Here is an 11655-nt window from a genome sequence, read left to right as displayed (position 1 = left end):
ATCGGTTTACTTCATTTTTTTTATTTGATTTGATTTGATTTTAGTTATAGTTTTATACATAGACTTAATTAACACTGAGATGGGTCTAAATTAGATGAAAATTTTATAAATTTTGAACTCAAAGATTCAACCCAACTAATTAAATAGGAAGTTAATTAGATTAGTTAATTCAATTTTATTCTATAATTTGACTGATATTCTCATTCTAAACTTTCCAACCTAACAATAATTAGTTTGAATCCAAATTTTTTAATAAGAACTCGAATCAGTTGGACAACTCCAAGAAAGATGATTTTCTAAGTTAGGGTTGGCAGCATATGCATATGCCTATCCATGTTATCTAAACTTTGCAGTTGAATTATAAAAGTAATAAAAAAAATTATAATTTGCATGGTGGTGACTGGTCATGAGGTCAGCCAGCCATCTTGTCCCAACCGCTACGCCACCGGCTCCATTGACTCACCCACCTTCATTAAAATTAAACAATTAATAATACATATTGCCAGTGCTAGGGGATCTCCACATTCTATACGTCTATATTTTGTACACTAGATATATATTATTATTATTATTATTATTATGAAAACAGAGAATTTTAGTTGAGCATTAGTAAATTTTATTATTTAATAATTGATTTTTAATATATAATATTTATTAAATTGATAAAAAAATACAAGTAATTATCACCTCATCAGTGGTGGGTTAAAACATAAAAAAAAAAAAATAAATATAACTTGACAAGTTAGTGGTGGGTTAAAAGAATTCTTCACTTCAAGGTTTAAGTCTCCGCGACTTCCAAAGCACTTTTTTAAGGTATTGCTCAGTCTCTTGTCATGAGAATTATTTTGAGTTTAAGGAATGAAAGTGTTAATAATTTTTAAGTCTGAAACTAATTACTCCACCTATATATCATAAAAAGTATATCATTTGTAATTAAAATAATATTTTTCCTTATCCAAAAAGAGGGTGCTAATTAATTGGCCTATTAACAATGATTGTCATTAATTTTTTTTTATTTCTGATTCCGAGGAAATTAAGTCGCCCAATATTATAAGTAGTATTGTTTTAACCACAGACCTTAGTACTTGTTGCTTACATTTTGGTGGTTAACGTATGTATGTCTTTAGTGTAAATTGAGGTGACTTTTTGATTAATATATAAGATCAAACAATATATCTAAATTAAGTTGTTCAAAATATAAATTATTAATACGAGATTAAATAGTAATCATGACAAACAAAAACCAATCCTAACCTGTTGCTTCTGCAAAACACATGCATGCATGCATGCATGCGTTTACACAGTGTGTGTGTGCGTGTGTTTGTATATACATACATACATACATACATATTGGTAAGATGCACGGGAATTGGGAAAGTGGGTGTCTTGAATATATACAGGTGGGCAGTTAGAAAGTGTTAAATGTCGTATGTATGTATGTATGTATGTATGAATGAATGAGCTTGAAATTCTCATCTAATTTCCACAAATCATATATATATATATATATATATATGGGGATTATCTATCGTAAGGGGCTGGCATTATTAATTTGGCATTAATTTGGTAAAAATGCGACTTCTAAAAGCCCACGAATTAAATTTATGCCCATGTAATGTTTTGTCTAAATATTTTATGAGTAGCATTTGAAACTTATTAGAGTTATTCTTAACTTTAGTAAGAATTATAAAACTCATATTAAGAGTCATCGAAGATAATGTCGTAAGCTTTTGTTTTTATTGAACTAAAAAAAAAATTGTCCATTTACGCTATATTTGAGAGAGATGTGGGGTAAAGATGGAATTGGTACATAATGAAATGAAACATAAAGTTAAAAGGAAATAACATAAAATTTGTCATCTTTTTTATTATTTAAGAAGAATAAAACATAAATAAATGTAATATAATTTTATTTTATTTGGATAGAGAATGGTAAAGAATGAAATAATTAGAAAATAAAATAAAGTTATGATTATTTCTCCTTCACTTTTAAAATAAATAAGTAAAAATAAAAATCATATTTATAAATATATTCTTTCAAGATATAAGTAAAACATAAGATATAGACTAGGACAACAGGGTATCATGTACCGCACTTTTCTTCTCATTCTATTATGAAATATTTATCCGAACAAAAAAAAAATCTTATTTCCGATTCATAGGGTACTTCACAATTAGAGTTAATACTTGACACAAATGCTTAACACTAACTTATCAAACACCTTTGAGATTTTGGATGCTTATTTGAGACTAAGGGTTGACCATACCTAGAGAATGTTTTTCAAGTTCATGAGTTAATTGTATATTAATTAGCTAACACGCGGGAAAAATATCATTTTTATTTGATATTCTTTAAATCTCGTTTATATATGTAAAAGTTAGTATACACTTAAAATTTTATTCAATAGACAAATATAAACTAAAAATTTAAATAAAAAAAAAAAAAAAAAAGCCCTGCAAGCAAGCATGCATGCATTAGGAGTGAAGGTTGGCACCTTTGACCTCTGTTGCAGGCAAACATCAAAACGGTGTCATTTTGGTGTTTTTAAAATATTTATGTGTTTTTCTTTATATATATTATATTATAATCTTGACTACAATTTACAACTTATATATATAACTAAACTAAATGGTAAAGCCCAATATCCAACCAAGCTACTACTGGCGACTAAGCCCATATTCAAAAGTTAAAAATACAGAACTGATCTAATCTGGTTAAGCTATTATTAATTACAAATCACAAGTGGAGTCAGTCTAAGTGTAGTCTGACTACTAATAATTCATCATCATGTGAAAATTAATTGATTCTTTCTTTAACCAGTTCTTATTCAGAAACCGGACTGGTCGACAAACCAATTGGTCGAAGCAAATCCGATTAAATTCTAACAACATTGCTTTAAACATGGGTTCATATTAATTAATTAATTCACTCTTTTAAGGGAAGCAAAGAGTGCGTGTACGAGTACGTGTATATATATATATACATTGAAAGATCATCCCATTTTGGGTAAATTTTATATATATAATTGGCTAAATTCATATTTTTGCATTTGTCTCGTAGTCACTTGAACTTTTTATTATTTTGATTATATTACTGTACTTATATTTTCGAGTCAATTCAACTCCTTATATTTTGATATTTTTTTTGTGTGACAACTTAGAATTTTTGTTGTTTTAATTATATCTACATACCTATAATTTTAAGTCAATTTAATTTATATATTTTGAAGTGTAAAAAAAATATAAAAAAAATGTAAAGTGAGATGAATTAGTATTTTGTACACATTAAAGTATAAGGGTTGAATTGACTCGAAAATATATATATATATATAAATGTAAGTGAAATAACAAAAAGTTTGATTTATTATAAGGAAAAAAGTTAAAATATAAAAATTAAATTAATATAAGTATAAGAGTATAATTTAAATAATAAAAAATTTAGATGATGAAACAAAAATATATAAAAATATAAAGACAAAGACAAAGAGTTTACCTTACAAAATTTGCATGCATGCATGCGAGCAAATAAATCAAACTAGCACCAGGAGCATACTCAAGTGGTAAAGGGGTAGGTTGAAAAGCTTGTCTGGAAATTCTTAGTGTGGGTTCGATTTCTGGGAGAAGCAAAATGCTTTCTTCTGATGGAGGATCTTAAGAGTGATATTAGTGGTGTTTAGACCTATCACCCTGATTACTTGGGCACATCCTTCGATTTACCTCCTCAGTGTAGCTCTAGGGGTAGGGTGGTTGAGGACGTCAATAATGGAGCATAATCTAAAAAAATAATAAAAAAAAAAATCAAACCAATCCCCAGAAAAATAAAATATATATGATGATGTGAGAGGTGGGGCAAGATGTTTTGGGCTGGTAATGTTATTGGTTGATGATCGATTAGGTTAAAGTAGGAATTAAGACTTAGTACTCAACAAATCCTCATGAAAAAAAAAGTACAAGAAAACAAAACAGATGTGACCCACTACTTAATCCTTGCTATTAGGTTTTGTATTATTACTGAAAGTGGAAATGCAAATTTAAAATAATTTGGCATTAATTATCTATATATATGGACAAAAGAGAATAAAATATTATGTGTGTTAATGTCCAAGAATAGGCCAAGCCTAGAGTCTAAAGAAAGAGGGCCAAAGGCCCATCGTGAGACTCTTACCAAAAGAAGGCCCAGAAGACCCCCATTGAGGGTCTGTCAGAGACTAAGCCTTCCAAAGACTTAAATGCTATAGGTGCATGCAGATCAAATGACCTCTCTCCAAGGTCTTTTTAGATGTCTCCAAGGGATTCTTTCAATAGACCTTCATAGGTTATTCAATAATAAGAATATCTTTCTTTGGGAAACTTTTGCGAGTCACTTGACTTACAAGTCTCTCTCTTGACAGTGTAAAAGATCCATCCAAAATACTATAATTTTTAGATATTATTTATATGAGATCATAAATAATGAATCAAATATATCTTTGACGTGCTTTACCTAAATAGAGAATCCACCTCCAATTGAGGTATGTTTAGAATTTTATAGTGATTACAGTTCTATTTATTCCGCATTCTACAGTACTTAAATTAGGAGATTAAGTTAACCATTAGAAGACCAGCACGGGAGACTCTCTCACGCCCCTAATTGATTTTCTTCTTTGTAGGTCACTCGAAGATTTCGATCTAAACATTCTCCCACTACAAACAAATTTATGGTTATATCTAGACAACAATAACATGAATAATAAATTACAGAAAATATAAACCATTTCATAAACCCCCCAATGCACTTAAACTGACAATTTTATTAGGATTTACTACTTTCCAAAATGAACGCTGCTTAATGTTCCGGATAATTTGAAAATCAAATAAGCCATTATATTTGTAAAAAGAGTAAGATAGGTTAGAAATCCACAAACTCACTAAGGTTGGGCTAATTTAATTTAGAATTGGGTATATCAGTTCTATTTCTATTATGTTTTAGCCTTTTAGGTTGAGTCAATTAAATTTAAAACTATACCAGCAAAATTAAACACGACACAATTATATTATATATTTTCTATGAATAACCAATATGCTAGTACATGTTCAATTTACAATAAATTATAAAATAATCTTATTATTATCTAGATCATTTAGCATTAATTATAAGGATATCATGATTAAATAATGGCCTATATATAATTCATACAAATTTAGAATATATTTGTTATCATAATTAATTATATGTTCATTTAATTTGAGGATATGTAAATATATATATATATATATGAAAGTTTTTGCCACTTAAATGAATTGTAAAGATAAGAATGGAAAAATTAAACTAAAACATTAATTATATCTTTTGTGGTCTCAACAATTTTTGATTTCTAGTCCTTATTTGATTTTAATTTGTTCCATAGTTTTCCATTACATTTTTTGAGGCTTGGGCATCAACGTAGAGTAATCAGTCATTCACTATTGTCCCATTGTGTTAACAATTTACACGTGATTATTAGTCATCGATCAACATTCACGACTCTAAATAGATCTTCTAAATTTTGAGATTATAGAACAAACTAATTAACATTATATGTGTTATTAATTAAGGGTGTGTCAGGAAATATTAGGAGACTAGAGAATTTTAGGAAACAAGGGTCAATACATCTTATTCTCTTATTTTATTTTTTCTTGAGTAGATAGAAGTTGAATTTATACTTGAAAAATACATTGAACTAAGCTAGACCATTGGTCTATTCAACAATTAACTAGCTCCTTGAACACCATTGGATTATTTAGGTGATCTATTAGATATTTGTGTTGAACACCATTTGTATTCTAATCAATTACTTTTGGGTTCACTAGGTGATTGCACATTACTCAACAAACTCCCCCCTTAATGTGGTTTTCATCAACTCCTAACTTTTCTCAAAAATAGTTGAACTTGTCTCTTGAAAATGTCTTTGTGAAAATGTCCACAACTTGATCTTGAATATTGTAAAATTTGTGCTCTACTTCTCAATCTTCAATTGCATCTCGAATCGAATAGGGGTTTATAGCAATGTTGTGAGTTCTACTATGATAAATTGAATTCTTAGCAATATCAATAGTTGGTTTATTGTCACAAAACATTACAGTAGCTTCCTTTTGCTTTTCTCCAATGTCTTTAAGAATTCTTCTAAGCCAAATCATTTGTGAAGTTGCCAAGTTAGCAGCCACATATTCAACTTTAGCAGGTGATTGTGACACGCTTTGTTGCTTCTTTGATGACCAAGAAAATACTCCAGAACCAAATGAAAAACAATAGCCGAAGGTGCTCCCTATATCATCACGACACCTTTCCTAACCACTATCACAATAGCCAAGCAATTGTGCACCAACTCTTTTGATGAACTTGATCCCAAAATTGAGTGTACCTCATATGTGCATAAACTTGGCTATGGATTGTGCATAAACTTGGATAGAAAAACTTGAAGCATACATAATATCCAGCCTAGTAGCTATGATATATAATAAATTTTCAATTAAACTTCGATAGAAAGAAGCATCAGTCTTCTTCTTTCCATCTTCTTTAACAAGCTTCTCATTCACAACAAGTGGTGCAGACATAGGTTTGCAATCAATCATGCCAAACTTTGGCAAAATATTTCCATCATACTTCTTTTGACAAATAAAGACTCCATCTTCTAAGTTGTTAAATTTCCATGCCAAGAAAATGATGTAGTAGTCCCATATCATTCATTTCATATTTTTTCATCATGTCTTTCTTAAAATCAACAATTATTTTCTCATTGTTACCAATATAAAGTAAATCATCAACATATAAGGCAACAATAAGAATGTTTAATTTACCTTGAGTTTTTACATACAAAGTTGGCTCACTTTTGCTCTTCTTAAATCCTTGCTCCATATGAGATAAAAGTCAATTTGGCTATACGAAGCCCTTGGAGCTTGCTTGAGCTTGTACAAAAGTTTTCCTTAACTTATATGCCTTGTTTTCTTCTCATTCTTTGATAAAATCTTGAGGTTATTGAACATACATCTCTTCCTTTAATTCACCATTCAAGAATGCAAATTTGACATCAAGTTGGTAAATATTCCAACCTTTTTGGGTTGCCATGGCAATAAGAGCTCGAATAGTGTTAAGTCTTATAATCGGTGTAAAAGTTTCATTATAGTCAATTCTGGGTTGTTGTGAATAACCTTTGGCTACTAACCTTTCATTTTTTCTTTGGATTGAACCATCTAGATTTAGTTTGACTTTGTAAACCCATTTTACTTTAGTGATCTCTTTGTTTTGAAGTTTGTCAACAAGACTCCAAGTATTGTTCTTCTCAATGGATGTGATCTCCTCTTCCGTTAGCCTTTCTCCAATCCTTTATTCCATAAGTTTCTTTAAAGTTTTTTGGTTCAAAAACACAAAAGTTACAATTTGCATAAACATCACTGAAGTTCTTCATTTTCTTTAGAGTGGAAGATGAAGAACTCGAACTTGAACTTGGAGATGATGTTGAATTGTTTGGTGGAGTTGGATCTTCATCATTTTTATCATCATTGGTTGCATTTTCTTCTACCTCATCTCGCAAAACAATAGCTTTTTCAATCTTGATTTCATTCTAATTCCAAGAGGCATTTTCATCAAACAAAGCATCTCGACTAATTATAATAATTTTGTTAGACTTCAAGCTAAACAATCTATAGCCTTTAGACTTTGAACTATAACTAACAAAAGTACACTTTTCACTTACTTCATCAAGTTTGTATCTCTTCTATTTTGGAATTTGAGAGTAGTAAACGCTTCCAAAGACTTTCAAATGCTTCACCGATAGCTTTCTTCCACTCCATGTTTCAATTGGAGTTTGATTCTAATTAACGGCCTTTGTGGGATTTTTATTGATCAAATACACAGTTATGTAAACAGCTTCAGCCCAAAAATCTTTGGGTAAATCTGTGTCATGTAGCATAGACTTTGCCATCTCCATCAGCATTTGAATTTCCCGTCGGATACTCCATTTTGTTGTGGTATATAACCAACAGTTGCCTTTCCATGCCTTTCTCTTCACAAAATTCCTTATAAATGTATTTGAAGTATACTTCTTGCTTCACCTCTTAAGATTTTTATATAATGATCAGTTTGTTTTTCAACCAGACTTTTGAACTTCTTAAAAACTAAAAACACTTGTAATCTTTCTTTCATGAAATAAACTCTCAAGTTATTCTTGTAAAATCGTTAATGAAAAGGATAAAATACTTGTTACCTCCATGAGAGAAACTGTACACATAGGTCCACAAACATTAGTATGAAGAAACTCTAAGATCTCCTTGTTCTCCATGCAACTTCTTTTAGAAATGGTTGTTAGTGTTGTTTTCCAAGTGCACATCCTTCCCAAATTTCATTTTCTCTTCAATTCCTGGCAATCCATAAGCCATCCCCTTTTGTTGAAGTAGTTTGAGACTGCAAACGTTCAAGTGACTAAGCCTTTTATGCTATAGCCATGAATATCCATTTACATGTGCTTTCAAAGCATGATTTCCAGTGTGGTTGAAGGAAATTGGAAAACTCTAATTCCTCAACATTTGGAATTTTGCAACAAGTTGTCTACTATCCTTTTTGTCATAAATACAGCAATGAGAATAATCAAAATTAAGTGTATAATGATACTCAAGAAATTGCCCAAGCCTAAGAAAACTTTGATCTAAGTTTGGGACATATAAGACATCACGAATCAATTTTTTGTCTTTCTTTGTTTGAACTCCAACAGTTCCTTTTCCTCTTGCTTCCAACATGACTCCATTGTCCCACTTGACTAATATAAACCTCATGTTTTCTAAAAGTTCCTTTATTTTTAAACTTGTTTTTGATCAAAGTCCATTTGTTATGTGTAAATACGTGGTTGATTTTATTTTTTTCCAAAATTTGTTAAAATAAGTTCTACTATAATTTATAAAGTTTAGAATGGAGATGTAACCCAAATGAGTTCTTGATCTAAATCTCTAAACCCAGTCATAACTGGTAAAGGTTCATCTCATCCAGTTAATTTATTCTTTTCATGGGTTTACCCCGGAGGCTCAAGGCATGCAGTTCACAAATGGGTGGTTGTGCTGGCTGTTACATGTCCTCCTCCTGGAGCCTGGAGGCCGTCGTCCGGTGGCTGGGCGGCGGCGGCGCTCATCATGGTTGCTTGCGCCGGATTCATTCTGATGGCGGCAGTTAGGGTACAGTGGAGGTACTCTTTTCATGGGGTCGCCTGCCCTTGAATGGCAGTGCTCTTGCCCCTTGGTGAAGACCATGAAGAAGAGGATTCTAATTGCAGAGCTGAGAAGCTGCCAGTGTTGTAGCATGTGCCACTGTATCTTGATTCTTGCTCTTGATGGCTGTTTCTCAATTTCCCTTGTTACTTTGGCTTGGCAACGTTGGCAGTTGCCTATATTTTTTTTTTGTTCTTGTTTTTTTTTTTTCTTTTATAGTAAAAATCGTAGACATAACATATATAGGACATAATTGATGATCTTATAAAATATATACACAGTTATACTAAGATTTAAATTTATGAATTATTGTCATGTCGACATTAATGCATCAGATAAATTACAAAATTCTCAAGTTCGAATGTGTTTGAGCAAGAGCACTCTATAGAGCACTCCATTGAGCTCCCAAGAGTTTATATGTAGGGACAAAAAATGTTTATGTTTGAGACAAAAATATCTTTTTACCCTATAGAGCACTCCACTGTTATCGAATTGGCTAATCTATCACCAAACACATGCACTTGGCCACATTGGACACTACTCCAAACCAACATCCGAGTCTGAGTTCCCAAACCTAACCAAGAGCTTCATTAGAATTTTTTTTGTAAGGCCAAAAATGTCTTTTTACCCCGTCGGCAAGTCTATTCTACTCGGCTCCCAAGTTACTAACCCCTGTCACGAACCTTTGCCAAAATACCAAATTGGGTATAAAACATTAAAACACTTAACCGCCATGCATGGCTTGGAGCACTCCAACCCAACGTCCGACCTCATTCCCCATGTCCATCCAAAATCCTTCGCTGGAACCCACCAAAAAGCGCCCATTGCTTTCATTTTTACTCACTCTTCTCCGCTTCTTCCTGTGTGATCGATTCAGGGAGCTCCGAGAGCCTCCAATGGCGGTCTTCAGACCTCTTCTTCCGTGTTTGATCCTGCTGTTCGTGGTGCCCTTCGTTCCTTCTGATGCTAGAGAGTTCCTGGTTGGCGGCCGAGAAAGTTCCTGGAAAATCCCCCACTTTCCCGAGGATTTCAACAGATGGTCCGGGAAAATGCAGTTCGTCGTCGGCGATACCCTCGGTATATATGTTTTTTCTTTCTTCTTCTGGTTTTACATTTGCGCTTTGATTTTCTCTTCTTGTTTACTGTTTTCCTGCCATGGATTTCCTTGTACGGTTAAATTTCTTCATTTTGTTCGTTTATGCTTCATTCCGTGTTCTGCTAAACATTAATTACGTTTCAATTCACTTCCATTTTTACCCTCTTCCCAACTTATCCGAGAGGAATTTTCTATTTCTATGTGGGTTTTCTTTCTTTCTCACCTACTTTCGTGCAGGATTAGCTCTCTGATCATCCACTTCTTTCTTCTGCTTAATTCGAACTTGTGTGATTTTCCTTACTTTTTTGTTCTTTATTTTTCGGTTCTGGATCCCCAATTCTTCTTTTGTGCTAATTGTGTTAGGAAAAGAGATGATTTGAAAAAAAAAAAAAAAAAAGAAGCAATAGTTTTTTCCACATGTCCAAAGTAATAAAAAAAATCAGTTTTTTTTTTTATTTTAACAAATTTTCTATTAATTTCTTTCATTTTCTGCAGACCAATTTGCAAAAAAAAATAGAATTATTACTACAACTAAGCAGTTGTGAAAAATATTTTCTATTTTTCTATCTCTAACCATAACCATAAATTTTCCTTCGTTTTCTGGGATTCATATATTACAGTGTTGAAGTACAAAGAGAAAGCCGATTCGGTGCTGCAAGTGACGGAGGAGAACTACAATAACTGCAACACAACGAATCCAATCAAACAGTACGACGACGGCGACACCGAGATCCAACTGGACCGGCCGGGCCCGTTTTACCTCATCAGCGGGGCAGCCGGCCACTGCGAGAAGGGCCAGAAGCTGGCGGTGAGAGTGTTATCGCTCAAACATGGCTCCATCCGGGGGCTTCCTCCTGCTGCAGCGCCGATGCGGGCGCCTGCGCCTTCTCGGCTTAACGTGCTTGCTCCGTCGACTGCTCCGGGCGGCGGCGGCGGCTGTTTGGAGGTTGGAGCTCTGACTGTGGCGATGGTTTTGGGATGCTTGGTTGGGCTGGCCGCCTTGGTCTGAGAGAGAAGCGGCGGTTTTCAGTTTGTGACGGTTTCATGAATAATAAAAAATAATAGTTATTATTATTATTATTATTATTATTATTATTATGTATTTGGACTACATAAGGGTTGTAATCCCAAATCTTATTTTAAACTTAGTTGCATATAACTTATTTGATTTTTTATTATTTAAAAGCATAATCACATTTTAGTCGATTTAAAATATAATTTTATAGTAATAATTAAACACTAATTCAGCTCATAAGACTTTTTTGTCTTGAAGCTCAATATTAATCTTACTTAAAAGAGCATGGTTATATCATTTAATTGAGTATATGAATGTTTGAAATCTTAAA

General features: G+C 32.4%; 1 protein-coding gene across 1 annotated transcript; it reads left to right on the top strand.

The window, feature by feature from the left end:
• Positions 1–9992: 9992 nt before the first annotated feature.
• LOC127794655 (early nodulin-like protein 3) lies at positions 9993–11320 on the top strand. The gene is made up of 2 exons (XM_052325904.1): positions 9993–10290; positions 10930–11320. Exons 1-2 carry the CDS (start codon positions 9993–9995, stop codon positions 11316–11318), a joined length of 687 nt encoding a protein of 228 aa, XP_052181864.1. The 3' UTR covers positions 11319–11320.
• Positions 11321–11655: the final 335 nt, after the last annotated feature.

The sequence above is a fragment of the Diospyros lotus genome, chromosome 2 (assembly GCF_014633365.1).
Source record: "Diospyros lotus cultivar Yz01 chromosome 2, ASM1463336v1, whole genome shotgun sequence".
NCBI lineage: Eukaryota > Viridiplantae > Streptophyta > Magnoliopsida > Ericales > Ebenaceae > Diospyros > Diospyros lotus.
The sequence above is the reverse complement of the archived record's forward strand: the minus strand, read 5'-3'. Positions and strand labels throughout refer to the sequence as shown.

Coding starts and splice junctions, on each gene's coding strand:
- LOC127794655 (XM_052325904.1), top strand. CDS start 9,993: ATGTCCATCCAAAATCCTTCGCTGGAACCCACCAAAAAGCGCCCATTG. Junction 10,291..10,929: donor CGTCGTCGGCGATACCCTCG/GTATATATGTTT, acceptor CATATATTACAG/TGTTGAAGTACAAAGAGAAA.